At 67.1% G+C, this 11,550-nt stretch overlaps 2 protein-coding genes across 2 annotated transcripts in view; one reads left to right on the top strand and one right to left on the bottom strand.

The window, feature by feature from the left end:
- The window catches only part of Parvb (parvin beta), a 25,330-nt gene extending 23,264 nt beyond the window's left edge, over positions 1-2,066 (bottom strand). The window contains exons 1-2 of the mRNA XM_078052449.1: positions 1,961-2,066; positions 1,418-1,570 (exon numbers count right to left, since the gene is read on the bottom strand). Of these exons, the coding sequence (XP_077908575.1) occupies positions 1,418-1,570; positions 1,961-2,066 (259 nt within the window). The remainder of the gene's footprint in view (positions 1-1,417; positions 1,571-1,960) is intronic.
- On the top strand, positions 1,290-10,402 carry Prr5 (proline rich 5). The gene is made up of 6 exons (XM_078052559.1): positions 1,290-1,423; positions 2,643-2,700; positions 6,364-6,455; positions 6,777-6,917; positions 8,195-8,330; positions 9,612-10,402. Exons 2-6 carry the CDS (start codon positions 2,664-2,666, stop codon positions 10,076-10,078), a joined length of 873 nt encoding a protein of 290 aa, XP_077908685.1. The 5' UTR covers positions 1,290-1,423; positions 2,643-2,663; the 3' UTR covers positions 10,079-10,402.
- The last annotated feature ends 1,148 nt before the right edge of the window (positions 10,403-11,550 follow it).

The raw sequence follows: 11,550 nt of genomic DNA, 5'->3' as shown, positions 1-11,550 counted from the left end.
GGTTTCGCTCGGCTGTGGCTGAGGGGGGTTTCCGGCACGCCTGGGTGGGCCAGGATGCGGGTGGTGGGTGAGTGTGCTTCCACCGCGCCCTCAACTGGCGGTGAGTCTGGGGAACTTCACACACACCCCCCCCCCCCCCCCCCCCCCCCCCCCCCGTGAGGCGGGAACCTCGGGCCTGCCGCACCTTCTTGGCTGACCCTCTTTCTCTTGCCCGTTTTGTAAACACCACCTGGGTTCACCACAGGCAGCCAAGTGGACAGCCCAGCTGCATGCTTCACTGGGCTCCAGCTGGATGCTGGAGGCTCGGGGACCAATCAGTGACTCTGAAAGAAGTGACATTGCTGGTCACTGATCATGTGGTGCATCCGTCATCTGCATGTGATCGGTGCCTGGGAACTGGCGGAGCTGCTGTGCTTTATGTAGTTGCTCAGCTAATGCCAAGGGAACGGAAACTTGGACTGAGCTGTTGGGACTGGAACTCACGTGTCAGCACCGTGTGGAATGGGGCCTGGGATTCAGAACCGGCTTATTTTGTTTATTTGTTTATTTTTGGTGCTGGAGATGGAGCCCCTGCCCTGTTTACTTTGAGACAGGGTTCTGCTAATCGCCCGTGGCTGCGGTCCTCTTGCCTCGGCCTCCCGCGTCGCTGGGATTCCTGGCGGGTGCCACTGTGCCCAGCTCAGGATTGGTCGAAAAGTCTCTCTAAAGCAGCTTTTTAAATTGCGGTTTCTGATCAGTTTGGCTCAGAACATAAAAGACTGTTGGTGAGGATGAGCTGGTGCCCGTGTTCTCAGCCTGTGGAGGGTGCAGTGACATCATTCAGACCCTGGAGGTGTTCGGTGGGAGTGAAAGACGAGTGTCAGATCCTCATGCTGCCATGTGCAGTGTGGCCTTGGACCAGACACTTGACCTCTCTGAGCTTCTGCCTCTCCTGCAAAAAGGGGACCCCGGTCAGCGCCTGCCATGGGTCCCTGAAGACTGAGCAAGCTGCTCTGGAGTAAAGGAGAGGACGCTCGGGAGTTGCATGCTGTCAGCTCCGGGGCCTGGGCAGGGTGGAGGGCCCCGAGCCGGGTGGTGGGGTCCAGCCCTGCCACGTGTCTGCTTGAGGCAGTGAGGGAGATGGGTCCTCGCTGTCCTGGGGACCCTGCAGCACCCCTCTGTGAGGCTGCTCGGGCGGTGTGCTTGACGCACAGGGGTCCCGGGAGCCCGGAACAAGCAGCAGGCCCAGGCCTGCCGAGCTGGCGGCCCACGCGCCCACCCCCATGCTGTGAGCTGCAGGTCGGTCTCCTGCTGCCCGGGTGGCCTCGGCCCCGGTCCCCCTCTCTGGTCCCCGTGTGGTCTCCTGCTCACCCTCGTCTGCCCTCCTGCCCACAGGCAGCTGCTGAAGACGGAGCTCGGGCCCTTCTTCACGGAGTACCTGCAGGTGGGTGGCGCTTGCTGGCCAGGGAGGACGGGGTCACCTGCTGATGCTGGGTGTGGCTCCGGCTGCGCCGCAGCCTGCGAGGGGAGTACACGGACTTGCTTCGCGTGGCTTGGTGTCCCTGTCCAGCCAGTGTGGGGTGTGGTGGTGCTTAAGAAAGACGCAGGTGAGTCGTAGTGACGTCCCTGACACCAAGAGGACTTGGTGCTGGTGATGGTCCACCCCCACCCAGCGACCAGTGCAGGACCCCAGATGTGGTATTTGGGCCACCTGGGCAGCCCCAGGCCTGAGGCCTCTCCCAGCCTCAGCCCCCATGTGGCTGGCCAGCCGCAGGCCCGAGCCCTCAGGAGCCAGGGGCTCCAGAGGCGGCTGCACTGACCCGAGATCACGCAGCCAGGAGGGCCAAGGGCATCGCACGGTGCTCTGAGCTCAGCCAGGCCCCCCCACAGGCCCCGCAAGCACCAGCCCAGGACGGGGACAGGCAGTGGTCCCGCTCATGGGGTCTTAGGGCTTTTTAAAGCTATCACGTGGCAGCCTCACGGGGATTGTCTCCGGCCACCCCTCGCCGTTCACGGAGACGAGCACAGATCCAGGGGTGCTGGCGTGTCGGCAGAGTCCTGCTGACGTCACCACGAGGTGGAGCCATCTCCCGGCCTCAGGAGCAGTGGCCCAGCCCAGCCCCCCAGCCCCCCCCCCCCCAGGCCCTGCACCTGCCTCTTCTGCACAGGTCACATCCGTGCAGGGGGCCACGGGCGCTCTCTGGCCGCTTCCTGTCCACATCCTGGTTTTGAAGTCCTCTCTGTCCCCATGAGCCGTGCTCCGCCTCCTTCTGGGGACACCGCTCCTCGTAGGGACGCAAGCAGCATCATGGGTGGGCTGGGCCGTCCCGCCTCGGCTCTGGGAAGGTGCATAGAGACCTTGCTCTTGGCCGAGCCACCTGCCTTGTGCCTGGGTCCCCGAGTGTGGCCAGGAGCCAGGCGTCAGGAAGGGGTGCGCAGGGGCCTGCCCAGCCCAGCCCAGCCCAGAGGCTCCAGGTCAGCCTGCGTGTTGGAGGGCGTCCCTGCCGCCACCTCCTGCCTCGTGACCCCCTGAGGCGCAGGCTCTGCCTGGTGGGTGGGGGGCCCGGGGCAGTCGCTGCCCCTGAGGCCCAGCTGCTTGTTGGTGGCCTGTGAGGTCACCCCAGGGCACACCGCGACAGTGACGACCCTCTGCTTGCTTCCAGAACCAGCTGCTGACTCAGGGCATGGTGATCCTCCGGGACAAGATCCGCTTCTACGAGGGTGAGTGGTGGCCCCTCAGCAGGGACCTAACTACCTGCGGCTGGCCTGCTGGGACCATGGGACAGTGGCCTGGCCCGTGTGCACGCCGGGGTCATGGCCTGCTGGGCTCTGCCTGGTCCCCAGGGCTGTGGGCTGGAGGAGTCGCGCTCTGGTCAGAGGGCTTGGGGGACAGAGTGGCCCCAGGCAGCGGACCTCAGGGAGAGCGTCCCACCCTCACACACGCAGCTAGGAGGACCTGGCCGCCAGGGAAGGCCCTGCCTCTCCTCGCTGCCCTCGGGGACTTGCTGCCGCGTAGAGCCTGTCCTGGGTCCTGGGAGCAACTGCGCGGGGACTTGGCGGCTGGAGGGGAGCCGGCTCAGACAGAAGCTGAAGGGCCAGGGCCAGGGCCAGGAGCTGCGGACTGAGCGTCGCGAGGGTGGTCAGATGAGCTTTCTCAAAGCTCATTCCCACCTCGTGGAGACTTCAGGTCCTTGTTCCCAAATGGGGACAGTGCCGTGGTGATAGGCTGTCTGTGGCCACACTGCAGAGAGGGGTGGTGACAGTCCCAGTGGCCTCTCTTTCTGGCCTGGCAGGAGACTGTGGCCTTGACCTCTGGCATCCAAGGGCCTCAGGCAGTAGCCCAGGTGCCAGCGCCGTTCGGCAGGTGTGGCATGGGGCAGGGCAGTGGCGGGAAGAGCCCCCTGCAGAGTCCTGCTCGCCCGTGTGCTGGTTCAGGCTCCGGGGCTTGTGGAGCACCTGCAACACCAGTCTCCGCTCTGCCAGGTGCGCCCCGCACACCTGCCAGCCCAGCAGACTCACAGCTCGCCCTGGCCACTGGGGGTCGGGTGGCTTCCTGAGCAGGCAGCGTCTGTGGCTGAGCTGGGAGCACGGGGCAAGCCCAGCCGGGGCAGCCAGGGCGCCTCAGAGAAGGGAGGCTCCGCGTGGCCTGGCGGAGCTCGGTCCCCACCTCCTGTGTCCTCCAGGCCTCCCAGCGGGCACTTGGTGGCTGACGGAATTGACAGGCAGCCTAGGAGGCCGTATCCAACCTCCCTGGGCACCGGGGACAGCAGCAAGTTCTGGGCTGGGAGTCACCACCTGGCTGTCAGCTCCCAGGTCCCACAGGCGCACACGTCCTGCCCAGTCTGGGTGCCCCCTCTAGCGCTGTAGGTGGACCAGCTCCCCAGGGCTCCTCCTGGTGCTCCCTGCATGTCAGCCCTGGAGGTCTCTGGGGACCTGGAGGTGGAGGGATGCAGGGCCTGCCCTGCAGGGACTCACAGCTGGGGACAGAGAGGCGGAAAGTTGGTAGGGTCCAGTGTGGTGGACATAAGGGGGAGGTGGCCTGGGGAAGGAAGGCCGCTGTCCTTTGGCCGGGCTGCACTCAGCGGTCGGCCTCTAAGGGCCTCGCGTATGGCCAGTTTAGGAGGACGTCTGCCCTGCCGCCCTGTCCTGCTCCCGCCCGGGTTTCCCCAGAGGAGTGGCCGCCGGCCAGGCCCCAGCTGGGCTGTGCAGGAGGAGGCCGGCAGGGACGGGGCAGCCCTTCTCTGGCCTCCAGCAGGCCCTGGACGCCAGCCAAGCAGGGCCTTCCTGGATAAGGAAAGAGAGGAGAGGTGGAGGCCGAGGGCTGCTTCCCAGGATGGGAGGTGGCCGAGGCCCAGGCTGTCCAGCAGGAGCCCCGGGAGGCCTTGTGCCCACAGGGCGCCACCAGCAGCCCCGCATCCTTGGCCATGCTCCTGGGCTCTGGCCACACCCCGCCAGGCGTCCCTGTCCCTGCGTCCTGCTGCTCTCTGGTCACTGCCCTCTGGCCTTCATCATCCCTGTGGTCTCCAGGGTGTGGCTGGGAGCCCTGAGCTGGACCGGCCAGGTTCACTCCTGTCCCTGGGCTGCACGATGGCTCTCAGCACCCTTGAGCTGAGGAAGGACCTACCCGGGTGGCAGCCCTCATGGAGCCTGGCTGCCCCTGGGCCCAACAGCCCTCCCTGCACTGCTGACCCCGGATCCTGGGGTCTTGCCAGAGCAGACGCTCAGCTGCCTGTCCCCGCGACCCCATGGGGTGTTCTTCAGCCCACTGCACAGAGGGCACCCCTGAGGGCTGCTGAGGAGCTTCCTGGGCCACACAGCAAGGCGCAGAGCAGCCCCTGACCGCCCCACAGCCCCCAGGTGCCCCACTCAGCGGCAGCCCCAGTGTGATCCTGGCCCAGGACAAGGCTCCCCTCCCGGGCTGTCAGCCTGCGGCCTGGCGGGGGCCTGGGTTCTGTGTTTTACAACATCTGCTTTCCGCAGCGTTTCCGCCCCGTGGGCTGGAGAATGGCCTGAGCTCAGCGGAATACTGGCCTGGCCGGCGCCCAGGGCTGCCCCACGGCCAGCCCCGGGGACTGAGCGGCCTTTCTTCCTGCACGACACAGGGAACTGAGGGACTTTGTGTGTGGGCAGAGCTCTGCTGCGGAGCAGGCATCCGCCCATCCTGGCCTCCCTGCTGGCCGCCTGGCCCTGGCAGCCAGGTACGGGCCACCCAGGAGGTGAGAGCTGGCCTCCTAGAGAGCAGCGGGCAGCCACTCGGGAGGCAGGGCCTGCTCATGGGGCTGCCCTTGGTGCCCTGCACCTACCCGGTCCTGGGGGCTCGGGGTGAGGGTACAGGGCCCCAGGAAAGTAAGGCGAGCCGGACGAAGGCCCTTGGCTGGCCACCGCGTTCCCATGGAAACCCAGAGCTGGGCCGCCTGGCAGTGTGGCCTGGGAGGAGGCTGGCCACGTTCAGGGGCTCGCCCCCCTTCACTTAGACCCAAACACAGAGTCCCTCCAAGCAGCAGGGGCGGGGACACATGCTGGGGCCTGCTCCTTCCTGCACCCCACAGCCCAGGGCCCAGCTGTCTGCTGACTCCAGGCCCAGAGGCCAGCGCCCTGCAAGCTGTGTCTTCTGTAGGCGCCCAGAGCCAGCTTGGGGCACCTCAGCTGCCCTGTTCCTGGAGAGCCACCCAACCCGCTGGACAGTGCCACTCTGCCCCAGGCCAGCAAAATGCCCACAGAGCTTGCGGGAATGCCTGCTCACACACACCTGCTTTGGGTGTTCATGTACCAAGATCGCCCCCTTCTTTGGCAGCGACCCCCTGAACCTGGTGTGGATGTCACCTCCTCAGGAGCCCTCCCTGCTGACCTGGGCACGCTCCCCCTGGTGAAGTGGGCTTTCTGGCTTCACAAGCAGATGGGCAGCATGGCCAGGCCCTGCGGGGAGACCTGACACTGCAGCCCAGGTCACTGACCATTAATGTCCAGTGTCTTCTGGGCCCAGCTCCCTGCCATTAATGGGTCCTGATGTCCAGCATCGGGCCTGGCTTGGGCACGCGTTCGGCTGGCAAGAGGACAACTCCTCACCCGCCTGGCAGGGTCTTGCGGGGGTGGGGAGCCTGAGCTGCAGCTCCCGCGGGCACACCTGTGTGGCGGGCACAGGACTGGCCGCCTGGCACTGGACTGTGTGCTGAGCTCCTGGGCTTAGTCTCATGGGGTCCCACTGGCTCTGGCCTGTCGTGCTCCTGTTTTGTAGGTGGCAGCCTGGGCACAGAGGGCAGGCGGTGTCACCTGGGCAGGCAGCCCCAGGGCTTGGCTTGGGCCCTCAGCTCCTCACGCTGGGTGGGCAGAAGGATCCACTGGCGTCTGTCCAGGGCAGGCAGTGACAGCTCCTTGTGCCCACAGGACAGAAGCTGCTGGACTCCCTGGCAGAGACCTGGGACTTCTTCTTCAGTGACGTGCTGCCCACGCTGCAGGCCATCTTCTACCCAGTGCAGGTGCCCTGCCACGAGGGACAGGGTGGTGACGCGCTCCTGCCCTGGCCTTCCTACGCTTCTCGGGACCGGCCCCGGAGAGGCAGATCAGGAGGACCCTCCGAGCCCTGCAGAGCTGAGCAGCAGGCACCTGGCCCCGAGTGCAGGACTGTCCCTGCCAGGGGAGCCGGGAGGGCCCTGGGCTCTGTGGGAGGGGTCTTCTGGGAGGACAGGAGGTACAGGGGCCCTGAGGGTCAGTGGCCCGTTCCCGTGTCCTGACCTGTAACCGGGGTGGGCGGGGTGGAGGCCTCTTGGCGGCAGATGGGTGCAGCGCCCTGTCCGCAGGGCAAGGAGCCCTCTGTGCGCCAGCTGGCCCTGCTGCTGTTCCGGAACACCATCACTCTCAGCGTGAAGCTGGAGGACGCACTGGCCCGTGCCCATGCCCGCGTGCCGCCCGCCATTGTGCAGATGCTGCTGGTGCTGCAGGTGGGTAGCGGGGCCGCAGCCGGGCCACTGGGTGGGGCCTGGTGGGCACAGGCCGTGGGGGCACCAGAGGTGGAGCTGAAGGCCAGGGTTCCGGACCTGTGACTGGGGAGAGGGAATCTGTGAGGGACGGACAGACGAGGCCAGGAGAGGCTGCAGGTGCCCGGGAGGGAGTGGGCCAGGGCTGTCCTCCTGGGCGGACGCTGTGCTTACCTCCTGTGCTGGGGGCCCACACACGGGCAGGGACCTCAGCGTCCTCCCGTTGGAGCTCACCAGCCAGCACGGCCTGGCCCGCAGCAGGGCGGGACCCTGTCCAGAGGGCGGCGCCGGGCAGCTGGGCCTGGCGCTCCCCACGGCCTGCCATCACCACGGGAGGCAGCAGGCACTGGCAGCCCACCTCACAGGCAGGGAAAGAGCCTTGCCCGCAAGCCTGACCTCACGCTGCTCTTGGGCTGCCAACCCCTGCTCCTTGTTCTCAACCCCCCGGGCGCATGGAGTCCCTTTAAAGTTAGGGTCTGTCGGTCGGCCTGGGGGCAGGGGCTGGAAGGTGAGGTTGGTAGGGTCGAGAGTGGCGCTGGGCCGGAGGCCTGAGGTTGTCCTGGCTGCCGAGCTGGATGCCCACCATGGTTGGCGCTTCTAGCTGTCGGGCTGGGAGCTCCCAGGACCTCTCTGGGCCTGTTCCTCGTCTCTGTGATGGAAAAGGGGGTCAGGCCCCGCAGGGCAGGTGTGAGGGCCACCTTCTGTGGTGCTGGGAGCAGCAGGCAGCACAGGGCTGGGCTGTAGATGCCCCAGGGAACTCCAGGGAGGGAGGCGGCCATGGCCTGGGCGGCGCTGCCCCCTGGTGGCCGCCACGCCTCCTGCAGCCCTCAGATGGTCCCCACCTCCCCCAGGGCCACCCCTCCCACAGGCCTCTGCCTTGCCCCGCCTGTCGCCTCTCCTCTCACCTTGAGAGACCTTGTCCTAGTCTCTTGCTGAACTTGTCACCAGCCTTGTCTTGGTCCCCAACTGAACCTGGCCCCTGCTGTTTCTAGCCTTGGGTGGATCTGAGGTCATAGCTGCTGGCCAGCATGTGTGGAGGGCCTCTGCTGTGTGTCCCTGAGCCCCCAGGATCACACCTTCCCTGGGCCCCAGGGATGGGGTCTGAGTGTGTCCGCTCGCTGCCTGTGCCGGGGCAGCAGAACGGTGTGAACCCGCAGCTCGTCCCCCGCCACCCTCCGCAGGCAGAGACTGGGCATCAGGTGCTCGCTGCCTGTTCCTGTGTGACCTTCACTCTCTTGCAGGGGGTGCATGAGCCCAGGGGCGTCACGGAGGACTACCTGCGTCTGGAGGCGCTGATCCAGAAGGTGGTGTCACCGTACCTGGGCACCTGTGGCCTCTTCTCCAGCGAGGGCCCCTCCTCCCACTCCTGCATCCTGGGTAGGGGTCACCTGGGCCCTGGGCTGGGGCTGGGGTGACCACTGCCCCCGTTCTCCTGTGGACAGACAGGAAGTCCAGGGCCATAGCCCTGTTGGCCCTGCCGTGTGGGACGGGGACACACAGAGACCCGGGGGTGGGAGTGGCACCAGGCAGGGGCAGGGATCCCCGCAGAACCCCAGGGCCCACCCACGCTGTCTTGGGATGGGAGGCCGCCAGGCGTCAGCCCAGAGCACATGCCTGGAGCTGGGCGAGCCCTGGGCAGGTATTTGGTTGGGGGGGAGGGGAGCTGGGGCCACCTGGCAGGCAGCAGGAGCCGGCCACCGTGCTGCCCTGGTCCTTTCAGTCCATGGCCCGGCCCCACCCTCATGGGCTCTGATCCAGCGGGAAAGGGAGACCAGTGAGTCCCCACAGAGACTCTGGGCTGATAGGTGGCAAGTGTCCTGGGCTGAGGGGACAGTAGTGGTACAAGGGCCACTTTGGACTCCCCTCACATCTAGAGTGGCAGCCCCATGCCCATGGCCAGCTGCATCTCACTCAGGCAGAGACAGCACTAGGCACTGCCTGGAGCCTGGACAGGGGGACCCCAGCCCTGCTGAGGAGGGTCCTTCAGCCTCCGTGTCCAGGCAAGGCCCCGGACCACTCAGCCCTGCACCTGGTGGTCACGAGGGGACGGCAGGATGAGACCTTCCCTCCCCTGCCCGCCTTGTGCACAGAAGGCCAAGTTGTCCCCCTTTGCCCTCGCCCCATCCAGTCTGCTGCCCAGCACACGGTGGTCCGCAGCGGCCATCTGTGACAGGCTTTCCCCAGCTCCAAACAGCCTGACCCCCTGGCAGGGCCTTCGTCACAGCTCCAGCCACCCTGTGACTGCGTGCGCTTGTCCTCCCCTGCCCCGGCATGCCAGCCTCGGGTGGGCGGGAGCCAGGTGGCCCAGGAATGCACTGGCACCTAAGATTCTAGACTTGGACGGTGGCGAGGCCAAGGCCCAAGGTCACTGTCTGGCAGGTTCTTGACACCGTCACAGTCCAGGTGAAGGCCTGCAGCTGGGCAGCTTGCTGGAGGTGCTGCTGACTGCTCAGGCTGAGGCTGGGAACACAGGTGTCCCACACCCCTCCTGGCACGGGGGACTGAGAAGCGTGGCCGGAGCCCACGTGGCCCTTCCTGCAGGGTTAGTGCTGGGCTGGCAGCGTCTGCCCAGCAGAAGGGCCCTAGAGCACGTGGGGTCCAGGTGCTGGGGGCAAAGGCCAGGGGCCACGAGGCCTGAAACCCTGTGTCTCCCTCCAGAGAAGCGCCTGCTGCGCTCCCGCTCCGGGGACGTCCTGGCCAAGAACCCCGTGGTGCGCTCCAAGAGCTACAACACGCCGCTGCTGAACCCTGTGGCCGAGCACGAGGCGGAGGGTGCGGCGGCCGCCGGCCCGGGCATCCGCAGGCACTCGGTGTCGGAGATGACGTCCTGCCCCGAGCCCCAGGGCTTCACCGGCTCCCCTGGCCAGGGCCCCACGGGCACCTTCAGGGCCTCCCCGTCGCCCCACTTGGGTCCCTGTGCCAGCAGACTGTACCCCCCGGCCCAGCCGCCGGCGCCGGGCCCTGCCCGCGGCTCCCCACCCTCCTCCAGCCCCGAGACCCTGGTGGACCAGACGCTGGAGTCCGCAGACTCCGACTCCGAAGGGATTTTCATTGACTTTGGCCGGGGCGGCGGCTCGGGGGTGTCCGGCTTCGAGGGGGCGGGGGGCCGGCAGAGCGTGGTGTGAGGCCAGCACTGCGTGTCCGTGTCCGGGGGACCTGAGAGACTTTCCGCCCCAGCCTCACTAGCCCCTTTCGACCTTGTCACTGCCTCAGTCACTTTATCCCCTGGTCTGCGGGAAAGCCTTCCTGCCGCTCTGCCAGGTCCACGGGGGCGTCCCAGTGGGCGCCACCCAGGTGCCCAGCCGGCCTTGCCCAGGGAGGACACGGTGGCTGCCCCGCCCACCCTGAGTGCCAGGGTGCAGCAGACCCACCCTGCCCACACTGGGGCCACCGCCAGGCCCCCTGGGTGGCTGCCGGACAGGGAGGGGAGGAATAAACTTGTCTGCCCACCCCGGGCTCCTCTCTGCCCCCTCTCCCCCCAGGCTCCTGGTCCTCAGCCCTCCCCTGCTGCAGGGCACTCCCGGCCCAAGGCCCCGTCCATCCAGTTCCGGTCTCTGTCCATCCTGATGGACAGCCCGGGACAGGCCTGGAGCTGCTGAAGCCTGGGAGGAGGTCCGGACAGCTCTTCTCCGTCCCCCCGGGCTGAGCATGGGGTGGCCTGCTGAAGGACGCCTGGCCTGGGAGGGACTAGCTGTCCCTGCCCCACCGTCCCAGCAGGTTTTCCTCAAGGCCTCAGGTGGCCAGGTCTCCCTGCTGGCAGAAGCTGGGAAGGGGCCACTCCTGCCCCGAGGGAGAGCTGGGGGTGGTGCAGGGCCTGGCCGCGCAGTCACTCCGAGTGGGCCTCTCTGGGCCCCTTTCGAGGGCCAGAGGTTGGTGGGGGCCGTTCTGTACCTCGTCCACCCTGGTACCTTCAGAGCTCCCGGGAGGACTTTTTGCTGTGGGTGGGGAGGGAATGGCCTCCGAGTGGGTGAGGGACAGCCCAGGTCACAGGGTGGGGCGGGCCACCTATGAGATGCTGGAACATCTCGTAGAAACCCTGGTCCCCTGGCCCAGGGTGGGACTGCTGGGGCTCTCCAGACTCCTGGCCCAGGTGGCCTCCACATTGTCATCGTGACAGGGGCACATGCTGACCCCAGGGCTCTGGGGACAGGTGCAGTGGGGCCACAGGCCTAACCCTGAGGAGCCCTCAGCCCAGCCGAGGTCCCCAGCTAAGCCCCATCACCCTGTCCCCCACCCAGCCTGGGGTCCCTGATCCCTACACCAGGTGCCCATGTCCCCACGTCCTCTCTTCAGTGTGCCACACTGAGTTTCAGAGACAGAAGGGGGATCACAGGCAGGAAGGAGACCCCCGAGTCCAGCAGCAGCACCTGCACCCCTCGCTGTGGTCCCCTCTGGCCTTGGAAGAGACTGAGCTAGGTGGGACGTGGGGGTCCCGGCCACCCACCACAGTCCGTCTCCAGCCCCAGGAGGCCCCTCTGTCCCTCTCCCACCGTGTCCCAGCCCTGGAAGGACCCTGAGGTCCAGGGCTTGCCCAGGAGTGGGACGGCAGGTGGGCTGGTGCCGGGAGCTCATGAGCGTCACCTGGGCGCGGACAGCG

This window comes from Ictidomys tridecemlineatus, chromosome 6, assembly GCF_052094955.1.
Source record: "Ictidomys tridecemlineatus isolate mIctTri1 chromosome 6, mIctTri1.hap1, whole genome shotgun sequence".
In the NCBI taxonomy this organism is placed as follows: Eukaryota; Metazoa; Chordata; class Mammalia; order Rodentia; family Sciuridae; genus Ictidomys; species Ictidomys tridecemlineatus.
The sequence above is the reverse complement of the archived record's forward strand: the minus strand, read 5'-3'. Positions and strand labels throughout refer to the sequence as shown.